Genomic DNA, 17,306 nt, shown 5'->3' on the forward strand with positions numbered 1-17,306 from the left:
AAATTGAAAACTAGTCGCTAGCCTAGTTTTTAATGTAAATGCTAAACGTAATTGATTTCCAAAACATTTTTAAAATCATTGCCTGAGCTTTGAGCTAACACCATTGGCAATGTACCACATTTATTTACAAAATTATTCGAGGTTGTCACAAAATATGCAGAATGGCGTCATCGCGAAAATAGCCGCGAGGCAGAAATACTAAACGTAGCCGAGTTCCAAAACTTCTTTAAAATCATCGTCAGGCTTCGAGCTTTATTGCCATAGCGTCAAACTTTACAAAATTATTCAAAGTTTTTACAAGTTATTCGGCATGGCTTCAGCATAGCAAAAAAGCTCTCCTAGTCTCTCTACATTAGAATCAACTTCATCAATCTCTAATACCGAAGTCAAGGACGATCATGATTCTGATCTGGACATTATGGTATGTATTTGATTTGCAGTACAGATACGTTTTTCCATAATCAAGTGCATTAGTTAATTCTTTTGTTTAAAAACTGATCGCTTTCATCAAATACTTCAGCTATTGTTTTTGTACTTCCTCAACACTCGTTAATATTTTTTCTTTTTTGTGTTCACTGCAGATTGAGAATGAAACAACCTACTCCGATTACGAAAACTAGTGACAAGTAGTAATATTCATCAAGGCAGGAATTTTGGCAGGAAGGCAACCAGTCAACCTAGAAGTCAAGTTGCTTCATCGACAACTCCTTGATATCGCTGTAGCAAACATGATTAAATTATATATTTTATTTCATGTATAGATATATTATAATTTATTACAAACTTGAGTGTACAAATAAAATATTTTAAATACAAATAAAATTTTACAAATGAGGAATGGAGTAAATATAAACAGTTTAGTCCATATGGCGGTTGTCTAGCAATAAAATTAAACTGGTACTCTTGATATGTGAATACTAGCGTGTAATGGTGCTTTTTGACTAGTTATTTTACTAATAGCAGATCTGTCACTTTCTTGGGTAGGTGTTGAAGGCGATTCTCTCGCTACTACATGGCTGGTAAGGAAGTTATTATCAGAACTCTCCTCGTGGCTTACTATTGCAAAGTTCTGCCGGTTGGCCAAAGATTTGTGCTCGTAAAGGCGTTTTCGTTCCTTTTTTAAAAACAGATATATTCTTCTCGTAAGTAGCTGCGGTCACTTCAACCTGAATTTCCAGACCTCCCTGAATGATTGGTGTTCTTGTAAGAATGACATCTACCACCCTTGCAATCATTGTTCTTCGGTGTATGATGAAAAATCTTTCTCTCACACTAAAACAAATAATGAAGCAGTAGGGATGGAAAAAATACGGTAGTATTGCGTTTTACCGAAGAACCAAAGTAAAATTCAACTAATTTAGTAAATGTAAAAACTCATTACTCACCACAAGTTGTTGGCTTATTAAAGGCCTCCAAAGCGATGAATATTCGTGAAAACCTCTGGACGCAGCAAAAATTGTTTACCGTAGAATAGCATGATCGCCCCGCAGTTGTAAGCTAAATATAAACCGGAACACGCGGTGTGCGCATGCGTAGTAATAACTATTATTAGCCGCAATAGAGTTAACTTTTCCTAGAAAGCGGCAGTTTTCAGCCGCGAATAAATTCATCCGCGAATATGCATGAAAAGACAATTTTCACGAAATATAACTCCGCGAATAAATTCATCCTGTAGGGTATGTTATTGTCTGTGATGTTACTTGTTTAAAAGCTCTCTGTGTGATACCAAAGCTTTCCATGCGCAAAGGTAAACACTTTTCTGCAGCAATACATATTCGACCTATCAATGGGGTCACCAATCCTCCTCTGTTTTTAACTGAGATTAGGGTTATGTCATCACTACTTCTACTTCCCACTACTTCTACATTGGTCAAGAACTTGATACAGTCATCACACTTGAGTTAGAAAAAATTCCTCATCACCGAACTCCTCATCTTCACCTTCCTCCGCTTTTCTCTCTTCTTTCCTCTTCTTTTTAGCCAGAGAATGTAGCAGGAGTTGGCCAGTTTTTTTCAGCCCTGCTCACATCCAGATCAATACAGTTAGCATTGGGACTTTGTGTGGTATCTGCTTTTATGAGCAGTGCTTGAAGTGCAGATCTAAAGCACTGCACATAAGGGTTATTATTATATTTACCCTTAGATCGTATCGTGGAAAACAGAGTTTCAATGTGATCCGGGTTGATTTTCAAAGTTAGGAAGTAGTTGATGTAAAGGTAGTTGCTGAAAAAATATTGAGCAGTGCCATGTACAGAGTTGGCTGCTGACTCAAAACCAATGATGAAGGTTTTCTTATTATTTCCCACTAGCAGCTTTCCGCTTGGTGTCTTTAATTGGCATAGAGAGCTTATGATATTGTTGAGAACTTATTGTTTTGAGTTCAAGTTCTGTCTTGTTAATGGCAATTCAGGATATACCTGAGGTGTTGTACTCTCCTCTAATGAAATTTCATTAAGAATTTAGTCTTATTGTTACGTTTATGACTTAAAAACTATCATGACAAGCATGCTTTCACTACTAAACTCATTACTCAATTGAAGGCTCTGTTGCAATGATGCACATCACTGCGACGTGACGTCGTGAAAACAACAGCCAATTATATGCCTCATTTTTGCTCCATTGCAATTATAGCTATTCAGCAATCCAGGGTTTACTATATCTATGATTCAAAATATTTGCTAGATTGATCAACTGTGTTTCAATTTGTTTTATTTTTCGTGTTTTTTTACCATTTTTTTTAGAGATGACACTTTAGCCTTGCTTACTCAGTTCAACCCCTTTAGTAAAGCTCCCTGGCTACTGTGTGGTTGATTCAAAACCCTCTCACTTGATTTAAGCTTTTGTATAGCACGACTTCCGAGCTGGATCATCAAAAGAGCAGGGTGAGTAGAAATATTTAATTCTACTGATGCTCTGATATTTTCAGTTAGACGAAGTGATAAGTCTATTGTGTATCAACTTGCTCACCTACAGTGTATGAGAAATGAAGTTTTATTTGCAATTGCTCAAATAATTGTTTTCACATAACTAATAACTATAATCATTATCTAGTATGAAGTCTCGTTTATTTGTCTTTTAGGCCTTTTTGTGATGCCCCTGCTTAATTTTACAAAAATTGTTCCTTTCGAGATCTGGTCTTAGAAGTACCCAAAAGCAGACTATATGACAGAGGCAGTGGTGGATTGTGACATATATAACACTAGCTGTGCTACTCGGCGTTGCCCGAGTAATAAAAAAGTCTTTGGACAGAAAATTGCTTTGTATTTAACATTTAACAACATTTGCCTTCTAACTTTTCAAATTACATATCATGAGAGAAGTGTTTGTGTAGTTGAAATAAATAAAGAGAGAAAATAAAACAACTGTAAATGTTTTTAAGCTTTTTCAGACAACTGTAAATTTCAAACTTTATATCATGAGGAAAGATTTTTGTGCAGGACTACTAAATTAAAAATAAATAAATAAAACAACTGTAAAAGTTTTCAAACCAATAAATTTAAAATTTCATAACTTTCAGCGACGTATATTTTTTAATAATGTACAGTGGAACCTCGCTTCTCAAACATAATCTGCTCCAGAAAGTTGTTCGAGATCCAAAACAATTTTTCCCATTAGAATAAATTTATGTAAGTTTCAATTTGTTCCAATGCAAGAAAACAACTTCGGTAAACTTTTTTTCAATGTTTCACACCATAAACTGTACTGTATACTGCATACTATAAATAAAAATGGGTAAATATATAGTGTGTTTAATTTTAATAAAATGTTTTTTTATTTATGATGATGGAAAAAGAAAACAAAAGTAAACAATTTGTATGTTTGCTCTTAAAACATCAAAAACATTAAAAGTTAAGATACAATAATAAAAATTGAAGAAAATGGTAATGAAATAGCAAAAAATGCAACAGATCAGTTACATCAAAAATTGCAGGAAAAAGGAAATATCAACAGCAGTGGCACGTTTACTTCAGATCTTTAAAGAGCAATCTTCCTCCAAAACAATTTAGGGTAACCCGACTGGAGGGATTAACTCTCTAGCAAATCTCATAGGTAGAGGAGACATCATCCCATATGGTTCCTCCCTTCTGTAAAGAATTTATGAAGCGTAAAATGCTTCTTTGTTTGTTTCCATGCAGTTTCCGGAGCTGTTCTAATTCCAATACGCATGCTCCGGTTTGGTAGAGAACCCAATTCATGTTTGAGATCTGAGACGGACAAATCTCAAACCTTTAGTAGAAAACCGAGTTGGTTGAGAACCAAACAGTTCAAAAACCAAAGTTTCACAGTACATACTATAATCAGTACACAAATCGGCAAATTTTAAGTTCGAGATAAATTATCGTCGATATTGTGGGACCGATCAAATTACCCCGAACAAAAAAGGCGAATAAGCATCGCGTTGCTTGTACAGTAAAATAAATATTTAGCATAAGCAGAGTAAGAAGACGCAGAGGCTTGGAAAGATCATTCGTTGAAATAATATATCCAGTAATATGATGTAGATTTGCAATGAGTCAAAATGCTCTTTTTTGCTACAAAAATAAATCCTTAGTGACATATCTTGGAGTTAGATTATAATAAATGTGGATACCATAAATAATATGGCAAAATATAAACTGATAATAAAATGCAATAGATGTAAGTATGGATGTAATTAATGGATGTAAGTAATAGACACCTGTGGATAGATGACACCTACCAGATGTTTAAGTTATAATATCAAGTGTAAACAGTTTATGTAGCAAACATCACATCAGGAATAATTCAGTGAAATTGAGACTTCATGTTTAAGACCACTTGTAAGTAGGATAAGTAGGAGATGTGCATGGAGGAAGGTTAGATTGTTTGTAAGGCTGACATCTAATATCTAACAAATACCACCTGTGCACCTGCATTTATTTCTTCATTTGTAGTGCCTACACTCAATATTCAAGTGGCATTTGATTGAGTTGGCAACAATGCTTATTTCACTGTTAAATGATTTATTGGTTTATTAGTGTAATAATTAGATTGAAATAAATATTGTAACTAACATAGACTGATGCTTACCGCTAAAAACCAGCAATGCAGGGTAAGAAAAAAGATTCTGTAGCAATCCATCTTAGATGCCTATTATATTACCCAAAGACGACTTCTAATAAACCACACTTCTCCATTAACCTCGATTTCTGCTCAGAGATTGTCAACTTGAAATGAGTATCTTCTTTTCATTTAGGTTGTGTTTTACCATGCCTTTGAATTTCAATTGCTGCCTGCCAATACCATGAAGCCATTCTCTGAGTTGTGAATAAAGGCACTATTAGGGTAGTCTGGCGTCCTCCATCCGGTGAACATGGCCAGTCAATCTTAGATTCTTTTAGATGAGAACTTTATACATGTTAGGTAGGTTGGTATGAGCTAGAATATCCTTATTCGGGATGAAATCCCAAAACTTCACATTTGGAATCAGATGCAGATGTCTCATCATATAGACGTTATATTTGTGACCAGTTAGCTTGTATAATGGCCAGCTCTCCACTTCGTGTAACAGAGAAAATAGAATGATGGCCCGATATACAAAGCATTTATTTTTGAATATCAGATTCTTGTCATATCACACCTTTGCCTTTACTTGTCCAAAAGGGTTTGAAAAGCATCCTGGTGTTTATCCCATCATCTATTTTGCTGCTACTCATGACTTTCGACCAAAGATATTTGAACTTGTTGACACTGGCTAGCTGCTCACTGTTGAGGTAAATACGCTGACCAATATGTCATGTACTTCACAGATAGGCTGGAGTAGTATTTCCATTTTTGTGATGTTTATTTCAAATCTTAGCAAATCTTCTATTTCCTGCACAATAAAACTGTGTATCATGAGTGTGTGCAATGAAGACAGTGCCATGAGCAAACACGAGAAACACGTGCTCATTAGTAGTCTGCATTTGAGAATTCATATCCTTGAGAGACGATAACATGCAGACACCACCTATGTAGGCTGTAGTGAGGTGAGGCTATTTCTCTGAGGTTCAAAAACTGGAAACTGACTGAGCGTGAAGCTAGCTGGTAACTTGTTGCACCTGAGTTATCCTAACTTGAATAAATTCCATATTACAATAATCTGTCATATATATCATCTGGCCCAACTTTAATCTAGTCAAGAGTGACTAAAACTGTCCAATAGCAGCTCAGATGCGTAAGCGAATGTCCTGTCCAAGTGACAAAATAAATTGTATGGTCTGCTACACTAGAGCAGGGTGGAAGGAAGGGCTGAGAAAGAGGCTACATAGTTTACCACAGCAATCTAATTTACTTGCTTTTTTATGCTTATGGAACATTTTTACAACTACTATAAGTTTATCACTAACCGCAATATAACACCAGGTTAATAGCAAACTATAAAAAAATTTTCATTGTCACAATGACAATTTTCTCATTCTCATCTTTTCAATTCTGACACATATTCAGGAATTAACCTTCAGAGGCCCCTTTTTGTCCACATTCCCTCAGCTCCTTATATTATCTCAGATTCTTATGTTTCTTTGTAAACTGATGTAAAAGCCAGGTGTTTATTCTCTATTAGCAATTACCATGAAGCTTGTTCAGAGGCTGAAAGCCTCTCCTATGTTACTACTAGCACTTGTCGCTACCTAAATTCTATAGACATGATTGCTTCACAGTGCAAAGCTTAAAAGAGCTGCCTGAAGTCTTGCTCTCCAATTAACAAAATAGGTTTACTTTTCAAAACAGAATTGCATGGTGTTCAATTAGAGGTTTTATGGTATATTATTTATTGTATATGTTTATGCACAAAAACTTACATATACATGTATATTTAACTACCACTGAGCAGTTGCTTTAAGGTTGATGTAGTGCCAAGTGAAGGAGTCTCCCAGACTTTCTTTACATCTTGTATTACACATTATACTGGAAAATAATCATACACATATACGTTATCATATTGAAACAGGTTCAGATAGTTTCATATTGGAGTATAATCGTACACCTTGTCCTATTGTCACACAATTGTGTACATTTGTACTTTGCCATGTTGAAACATAATCTAATGCCTTGTTATATTTGAACATAATCATATACACCGTCATATTGAAACATAATCATATACCTTGTCTTATTGAAACACAATCATATACCTTTTCATATTGGAACCCAACCATATACATTGTTGTCATGGAACATAATTCTGCACCGTGTTATATTGGAACACAATCCTAGCCATATTGGAACACAGCGCTACTCCTGTTACTTTCACCTGCTCCAACGCTAAATGAGTTTACTTACACAGACATAATCCCTAGCAATACAAATCAATGTTTTCATTACTAGTCAACCAAAACTGTGTTTTTATTTACATCTCTAATCTCTGATTATTGTAGAGAAAGGAGAAAGGACTGAGTGCCTAATGGATGTGTTATTTTACATAGAATGGTTAGCTAGAACTTACAAAGGGAAGGCAGAGCAGTCTGGCAAATGGAGACACTATCTACAGGTAAGTTTACTATCTTTCAGATCAACGAGAGTGAAATGTGAAGATCTATACAAGTAGACTGAGTACATTGAGATGGTGAGTCATAAATTTGACGACTGCAACATAATTTAATGGTTATTTGTGAGCAGAGTCTATTTATTTATAACGCTAACTTTAGTACCGTGGAACTTGAAAAGCTGTGATTTTGCCAAATATTCAATTTTTACTCCTGAACGTAATATATTACTTTATATGTTATTTTATAGGTGATTCAGGCAATTATTGTTGAAATGGAGGTTATAAAAAATATAAAATTTAGTATACATCGCATTTTAAATCAAAACCTAATTGTATTTTTCTGATGAAAATGGAAAATGAAGACTTTTAAACTTTTAATGAAGTCTATTGTAGTACAAATATAACTTGTAATAAATAAGGCAAGTGTTGAATATTATTGTATATTGTGTCATTGACTCAACAGACTACTAACATTTAACAATTTACTAGATGAATGACTATAACAATACCTATTTGAGACTTTAAAATAATATTACTGAGTCAAATCCTTATATTATATAATGTAGAAGGTATATTGATTCTCTCCGTGGTAGCTATGGCTTAAAACAGGAAAATTATGAACACTCCTTTACAACTGCTCATTGCTAAAAACAAACATTCTGTAGGACACCTTTGAAGTTCTTTAAATTGTGCAACTGAATTTATAGATGGCTGCTATAACATGTGATATTATCAAGTCTTTAATAGTCGGTCCTGAAAATTACCATAAACTTTTTTATTATGTTTGATATGACTATAGTTGCTATGACTTGTGATATTATCAAGTCTTTACTTGTCCGTCCTGAAAATTACCATAACTTTGTATTATGTTTGCTCGCATAACAGTTAAATATCATAGCAACTATTATGAGGTGATGTCACAGTTTTGATTACTGGTTGAAGCAATTTAACTGAAAACAAAAATACGATTAAGATTTACCTAAGGCTACGAAACGCAGAATTCTTAGTATTGTGCTATTAATTATTTACAATCTTTAGGCTCACTGGCTAGCTAACTTCTGCCTCGCTCAAGACTTGACTCCAGCAAGACGTAGACTTGTATATGAAATAGAAAAAAGCTGGTACAAAGGAAACCATCCTCTCAGCTATGATCAGCATCAACAGTTAATCAATGAGCACAAACTACTTCTGACAAACTACAGAGAAGAGACTAGAGATAACTTTGCTGGTTTAGACAGCTTAGTCGAGGCTTTAGACACTGATGAGATATTCAGTGAAGGAAGTTTAGCAAATGCTGAAGAATTCTGTCAAAAACTATTTCAAGCAAGTAAAACTTGTACTGATGGACTTACCAAAGTGTCGAGAATAATTCTCCAAGATAGTGTTACTATACTAAAACAAGGAGGGAAATACCCGCCATGCCAATTTGCACTGATAGGGCTAGTATCGATTGCCAAAGGAGAAGCAACTCCTTACTCTGACTTAGAATATGCCCTCATTGTTGATAAGGAATCAGACTACTTTGAAAAATTAGCTGTTGACACCTACTTTAGAATAGGGAACCTGGGAGAGAGTCCGTTTAAAGGATTTGATATTGAAGAACTCAAAGGCAATGATAATCTTGATAATCATATGAAGCAATTCACAACTGGTTACAGAATAGACGGAGTAACTAAAAATTCCGGAAATATTCCGACGGGTAATGGCAGAGAAGGAGGTCACAATATGATCCTCACAGTTGACAGCTTGATGGATCTCTATCGACAAGAAGCAGAGGCTAAATTTGAGGGATTTCCAGGAGACAAATCAGACATGTTCTCTTCTACTGTAGTCATTCTCTCTAATGGAGAAACACTTGATAGTAGCCAGGTCTATGATCAGTTTATTACAGCAAGAGAACATTATGAAAATTCTGTGCTGAATGAAAAGAAAGTTGTTCAGCAAAAACGCCTCAATTCATTTCGAACGGATATCGAAAAGTTTTCATTTGCGCCCGACTTCATTAGGTTTCAACCTCCAGATAATCTAAATGTGAGGGTGAAAGAGAAGATTTTCCGTTACCCAACTCTACTAGCAAACAACATGAAGATGTGTCTAGGATTACAGTCTAAACACTCATGGAAGATATGGACAGAAATGCATCAGCTTGGCATCTTGTCAACAGAGAATCAAAAGTACCTAAATATTCTTCTAGCAACTGCCATTTATTTACGAACGTCTGCTTATCTTAAGTCAAACTCTCAGATAAATGATGTGCAAATTGACAAGTACCATAAAGGAAGGCAAGATACGGTCTACACAGTTCCCACACACTTTTTTGTACTTATGGGCTACTTACTTGTACAAATCAAACAATTTGTTTGCTCTGAAATGTCTCAAGTTACTACTCCCCCTGATGTATCTTTGTTGCCACAGCAACTAACAGTTTCTCTTGAAAATCATTGGTTGCTGGCTGAAGTGCTTTATTTTACTGGACAGTACGATTCGGCTAAAAAGGCAGTCAGTAAAACTATAGATCAGCCACTCGACAGTGACAGCAACGACATGCTGCAGGAGATCATCAGTCAAACCACACTACAAACAAGCGGCTTCCTTGACCGCAAAGATATTCCACACAAACGATCTGAACTTTGTGCCTACCTCCTATACTACACAAAAAACTATAAGTCAGCGTTTCGTTTTTTCAATTACTTCATCGTCACACAAAAGAGGCAGCATGCTCTTTGGAAGCTGTTGGCAGCACATTGCAGTAAAGAAATAGAAGATTACATAAGAGCTCAAGAACTCCTCAGAAATGTGAGTGTTTATGTGTTGGTATAAATTCCACATCACTTTAAACATTTATAGTGTGGAGATTTTAAAGTTTCAAGATGAATCTTTGAAATGCTTTCTCTCTTGATAAAATGATTTTTCATTTATAATATTTGGCAACTCAGGCTCTGTTTGTTTTTTTTTGGTTTTAAATTCCTTTTTGAAATTCAATTTTTTTAATGTTTTAGTTTATTTTTTTCTCTATTGCTCATGAAAGATATTTGCCTCAGAAAGATTGATTAATTGAAAGATTGGGAAAAAGTAGTGGTGATAGCACAAAGCAATCGGAACTGTTAAAAAATTTATTTACGTGTAACAACACGTGTCCATGAGTAAATGATAAATTACTAAGGAAATGAGACGAGTAAAACAAAAAAAAATATAGTAATAGTACAGACCTTAAAATATTTCATGGTTATGTATCTGTTGTGTAGCTACCACTCTTCAACACAGACTATCAACAACTCATGTTAGTCTTTGGTTGACCTTAAACAACACAGAGAGAAACCTATGTTGACTTTTGCTCCAATTTTTGTATCCTTGAAGAGTGATAAACACTGTGGAAAAAATCAAATACTCCGCTCAGAGCAGTTTTTGTTTGTTTGTCATGATCTGGCTACCTCTCCTTGCTGCCTTCCTTGTTTGTCTATGTTTGGGGTGAACTATTAAAAACACACAGTCGCAGTTATGTGTTTTTTTATTTCAGCTCTTCAGCGCAACACTTTAGTGACAATCAGCATTGTTTAGTTTGTATAGAATGAAATGTCGGACAGCAGTTGATGTGTCATTAGCAAAATTACAGTCAATTCAAACCTGGAAATATGAAAAATACGAATTGGTTGACTCCCTTACTTTTAACATTAAGATGGATGTCAATTGCGAAACAATTCAATTTCGACTTCGTGCATAAGATGTTTTAAATATCTGATCTCAATGAATCTTTGATTCATCATTTACTAGTAAAAGTAGCAATAAATCTGATGATTTAGATAGTGACTGTGATGTTGTTGTAACTAATGTTTCTATGGAAAGCTGAGCAAAGAGAGATATTTCATGGAAAATTCAATTTTAGAAAATCCGAATTTTTAAAATATGCAAATGCTATTGTCACATCTACCAGAGCTGGGTAGTCAAGTTAACACATTTGCTTTAGCAATTCTCACTTCACTAATGAATTGAAAATAATCGATTCTCTTGTATCTTTTACTTACTTTAGAATTGTATTGACTCGCAGCATCCTGCCAATAATAAATGAAATGAATCAAGTCGTTACTGTTACCATAGATGAATTAACTCGAACTCTATTTTTTATAAGCAAAATTACTCGAGTCAAACTGAAACAATGCTTCCCTTTATATTTATTGAGTTGATGAAAATCCATCACCAACAGGATGTCTTAGGTGACACAAATGGTTCACAAATTCTATGTGAACGATAAAAAAGCTAACATGATGACTTGCCTTTGTACCTATACAAAAACAGTGATCACATATCGCAGTGTTATCAGATCTGCCCAAAACTTGGTGGCAATAAATTTAGGAAATTAGGTTATCATTGTCCCAAGAATGAACCAGTTGCATATACTTTCCTTTACTCACAAACAGCATAAAATCGTGGATAAATCTTTTAATTTCTTGCTAAAGATAAATGACAGAATTGTTGTAAATAGCGACCTAAACGTATTTCTGCGAGTGAGTCAGTGAACAGCAGGCGAGCCAATAAATCACATGGAATAACTATTTGCACAGTTAATCTTGAACACCAGAAAATGGTTGACCAGCACATGTGTTAGAGTGTCAGTCTAATAATCTGAATGTTGAGGGTTCAAAACCAGCTTATAGCAATCTTTTATCTCAACCTGTGACCATTACTTTGACAGAAAAAAAGGAAGTACAAAATCACGACTTTTTTATAAAAAATATTGCAGAAGAGTGTGCCAAACAGCAAGATTTTTCGCTATCATCGTAATATATAGATAATAATATAGTATAGGTAAATTGCCTAAGTTGAGTTACTTTTTTGGGTTTTCTTTTGGCACTCCAATCATAGGAATTATAAATGCTTATATTGGTGACAAGTTATGTTATAATGCATTCCCCTAAAACTAAGATCATGTTACAGTATACAATATTTATTGTTGAGTTTCCTATGAAGATATCTGATATCTGTCTCAGGCTGAGCAAGACATAGAGTCATCAGATAGCAGAGACTTGTTCAAGAAGACTGATGACAACAACAAAGATACATGAGAGGCATACAGAAGCATTGGTTCAGTGTACTTTGGTCTGAGTGAATATGACAAGGCATTTGAATACCATACAAAAGCATTGAAGATGGACCAAACCATGTATGGGGAAAATATTCATTCAGACCTTGCTGTAGACTACAATAACATAGGTTTAGTATACTACTCACTAGGTGACTATGGACAAGCACTAGAATATCACACTAAGTCATTAGATATGTGTAAAGCCATATATGGTGCTGAGACTAACCATACTGCTATTGCTACTAGCTACAGCCACATAGGTTTAGTATACAACTCACTAGGTGACTATGGACAAGCACTAGAATATTACACCAAGTCATTGGATATGTGTAAAGCTATATATGGTGCTGAGGCTAATCATACTGATATTGCTACTAGCTACAACAACATAGGTTCAGTATACGACTCACTAGGTGACCATGGACAAGCACTAGAATATTACACCAAGTCATTGGATATGAATAAAGCTATATATGGTGCTGAGGCTAATCATACTGATATTGCTAATAGCTACAACGACATAGGTTCAGTATACGACTCACTAAGTGACTATGGACAAGCACTAGAATATCACACCGAGTCATTAGATATGTGTAAAGCCATATATGGTGCTGAGGCTAATCATACTGATATTGCTAATAGCTACAACAACATAGGTTCAGTATACGACTCACTAAGTGACTATGGACAAGCACTAGAATATTACACCAAGTCATTGGATATGTGTAAAGCTGTATATGGTGCTGAGGCTAATCGTACTGATATTGCTGTTACCTACAACAACAAAGGTTTGGTATACGACTCACTAGGTGACCATGGACAAGCACTAGAATATTACACCAAATCATTGGATATGCATAAAGCTGTATATGGTGCTGAGGCTAATCATCCTGATATTGGAACTAGCTACAACAACATTGGTTTAGTATACCACACACTAGGTGACTATGGACAAGCACTAGAATATCACACCAAGTCATTGGATATGTGTAAAGCTATATATGGTGCTGAGGCTAATCATACTGATATTGCTACTAGCCACAACAACATAGGTTCAGTATACGACTCACTAGGTGACTATGGACAGGCACTAGAATATTACACCAAGTCATTGGATATGCGTAAAGCTGTATATGGTGCTGAGGCTAATCATACTAATATTGGTACTAGCTACAACAACATTGGTTTAGTATACCACTCACTAGGTGACTATGGACAAGCACTAGAATATCACACCAAGTCATTGGATATGCGTAAAGCTATATATGGTGCTGAGGCTAATCATACTGATATTGCTACTAGCCACAACAACATAGGTTCAGTATACGACTCACTAGGTGACTATGGACAGGCACTAGAATATTACACCAAGTCATTAGATATGCGTAAAGCCATATATGGTGCTGAGACTAATCATACTGATATTGCTACTAGCTACAACAACATAGGTTCAGTATACCACTCACTAGGTGACTATGGACAAGCACTAGAATATAACACTAAGTCATTAGATATGCATAAAGCCATATATGGTGCTGAGACTAATCATACTGATATTGCTACTAGCTACAACAACATAGGTTCAGTATATGAATCACTAAGTGACCATGAGCAAGCGCTTGACTGTTACACCAAGTCATTGGATATGCATAAAGCTGTATATGGTGCTGAAGCTAACCATACTAGTATTGCTACTAGCTACAACAACATAGGTTCAGTATATAAATCACTAAGTGACCATGAGCAAGCGCTTGACTGTTACACCAAATCTTTGGATATGCATAAAGCTGTATATGGTGCTGAGGCTAATCATACTGATATTGCTACTAGCTACAACAACATAGGTTCAGTATACCACTCACTAGGTGACTATGGACAAGCACTAGAATATCACACCAAGTCATTAGATATGCGTAAAGCTGTATATGGTGCTGAGGCTAATCATACTGATATTAATGCTACTAGCTACAACAACATAGGTTTAGTATACAACCACCAGGTGACTATGGACAAGCACTAGAATATTACACCAAGTCATTGGATATGCATAAAGCTGTATATGGTGCTGAAGCTAACCATACTAGTATTGCTACTAGCTACAACAACATAGGTTCAGTATATGAATCACTAAGTGACCATGAGCAAGCTCTTGACTGTTACACCAAATCTTTGGATATGCATAAAGCTGTATATGGTGCTGAGGCTAACCATATTAGTATTGCTACTAGCTACAACAACATAGGTTTAGTATACCACTCACTAGGTGACTATGGACAAGCACTAAAATATTACACCAAGTCATTGGATATGCGTAAAGCTGTATATGGTGCTGAGGCTAATCATACTGCTATTGCTACTAGCTACAACAACATAGGTTCAGTATACAACTCACTAGGTGACTATGGACAACCACTAGAATATTACACCAAGTCATTGGATATGCATAAAGCTGTATATGGTGCTGAGGCTAACCATACTAATATTGCTACTAGCTACAGCAACATAGGTTCAGTATACTACTCACTAGGGGACTAAGGACAAGCACTAGAATATTACACCAAGTCTTTGGATATGCGTAAACCATATATGGTGCTGAGGCTAATCATACTAATAATGCTACTAGCTACAGCAACATAGGTTCAGTATATGAATCACTAGGTGACCATGAGCAAGCGCTTGACTGTTACACCAAATCTTTGGATATACTTCACATAATACACTACGAAAAACCAAATCACCCTGACATACATCATTTACAAACTATAATCTTTACCTGCATAAATGAAGTTTCTTTCTAGTAGCTATTTCATGAGTAATCTTTTGTGTCAAAATTTGCAACTTTAATACCACTACAAGTGCTTGCATCTTTCCTTTTTGATTCTACTGTATGTTTTGGGTATAATGTTTATCATTGAACATTCAGTTTAGCCCTCTGCATTAGTTGTGACAGAAACATGCTTTATTATATCCTCCGTATTTTCCTATGCGTAGTCCATGTTTACTCGAACAAGTCTTTAGAGCGCTTTTTTGTTTAAATTTATTGCATTCTTTTTTTATTATAATGTATAATAACATTGTATATATTATATATTTATGGTAATATATAGTAATATCGACAGCTCTTGGTGAGGTATATTGATTGTTCATAGTTGTTAATTAAGGTGAAGTCTAAAACTGGGTTTAATATTACTACAGAGTGGGGATGCAACTCCAACTTCCACTATAATAACCAAGTTTTTATTATTATAAAGCTTGAGCTTTTGCAGATTTAATATAGACCAGTGAATCAGTTGAATCATAGCCTCTTTTTCCAGTTACCATCGAGCTAACAAAGTTACCATCATGTCTAACAAATTGTTATAAAGTCATAGGTTATTGTCTTTAGTATTTTGAATTTCTTTATTCAACTGAACACTATGATTGCTAAAGATAAACTGCCCTCATTGTATCCAGCAAGTTTCATCAACTAGTATGATGCAAGACGCAGAAACAGCAAGCAACAAGTAAAAACAACAGGGCATTGAGTGCAAATAAGCCACATCATGACACAAATCCGTAGCCGATATCATGAAATGCATTCTGCTTTTACAGTTCTTGCTTTGAGGGCTAAACTTTACAATTATCTCAACAGATCAATAACATAATTAATGTCTTTCTCCTCCACATATATTCTCATTATCAATAAAACTCCATCTTATATACAAGAGTGGTGATCCCACTGTACAATAACTTTTAACAACAATAAGGCATTGAAACGCGTGAAAATATTTTTGGCATAATGTTTTCATAAGTTGCTTTCTCATGTCAATCAAATGCCTTGCCTTTCACATTAATTTTAACATCGTTAATTTGGTACCATGCTATAGACCTGTCTTTAAAGATTTGCTACTCTTGGTCTTTTCCTAGCTGTCTGCTACTATCAACTCTTATAACTCAGCACCTCACCATCTACTCCTATGAATTATAAACTCTCACACTCAGTTCATGATTATCTCTAAGGAGAATCAGACATCAAACTTTGTAGGGAACTACTGCCTTTTCATTACTGATCCAACAAATGCAAAGGTAACTTGAGCCATTTTAGTCTGACTTACTGCTCAAGGTTTTGATATCTACATAGCCTATGGTCTTGTACAACTTTCACATCGCGGTCACTAAACCAATGCTATGATGATGAGCAACCCATGATATGATAGTGTTGTTTTTACCATGCTACAGGGTGAGAAGTTGAACACTTTCCTTTACAAATATTTAATAAGATTATTATAGACCCGTAATCAACCTGCTGCAAGGTAAGTGATTATGTTGTAATAGCTTTTACAGGAGTTATCTTATCTAGCAAATGGAAGTGTAAGCAACTTCGAGTTATCCTAATTCATTCGCAGCATGGTCCCTGAAAGGCCTAATCTTGACTGAGCTTGTGTTTCTTAACCAACTCGACAAGACCATCAATACACCAATGCAACAGTTACTTGGTATCCTAAACCAAGGCTACAATGATAAATAATCAATGATATCATAGTGTTGTTTTTAACATGCTACGGCATGAGACGTTAAAAACTCCACCCCATAAATATTTAATAAGATTGTGATGAGCTTGTAATCAACCTTCTACAAAGTAAAATGATGGCTCCTGGACAACCAAAACTTCCAAGGTGTAGGTTTTAGTTACAAGAAACCTCCCCTGTAACAAAAGTTTCTTTCATAATTTGGCACAGCCATGAAAACAAAAGTTCATTAT

General features: G+C 35.2%; 1 protein-coding gene across 1 annotated transcript; it reads left to right on the forward strand.

The window, feature by feature from the left end:
- The first annotated feature begins 13,418 nt into the window (after positions 1 to 13,418).
- LOC137394918 (uncharacterized) lies at positions 13,419 to 15,100 on the forward strand. The gene is made up of 2 exons (XM_068081698.1): positions 13,419 to 14,013; positions 14,808 to 15,100. Exons 1-2 carry the CDS (start codon positions 13,419 to 13,421, stop codon positions 15,098 to 15,100), a joined length of 888 nt encoding a protein of 295 aa, XP_067937799.1.
- Positions 15,101 to 17,306: the final 2,206 nt, after the last annotated feature.

Source organism: Watersipora subatra, chromosome 4 (genome assembly GCF_963576615.1).
Source record: "Watersipora subatra chromosome 4, tzWatSuba1.1, whole genome shotgun sequence".
Lineage (NCBI taxonomy): Eukaryota > Metazoa > Bryozoa > Gymnolaemata > Cheilostomatida > Watersiporidae > Watersipora > Watersipora subatra.

Bases quoted from the DNA above. Each gene is read 5' to 3' on its own strand.
- LOC137394918 (XM_068081698.1), top strand. From the start codon at position 13,419: ATGCATAAAGCTGTATATGGTGCTGAGGCTAATCATCCTGATATTGGA. The intron at 14,014-14,807 runs GTTCAGTATACC...ACAACAACATAG, and splicing joins TACTAGCTACAACAACATAG to GTTTAGTATACCACTCACTA.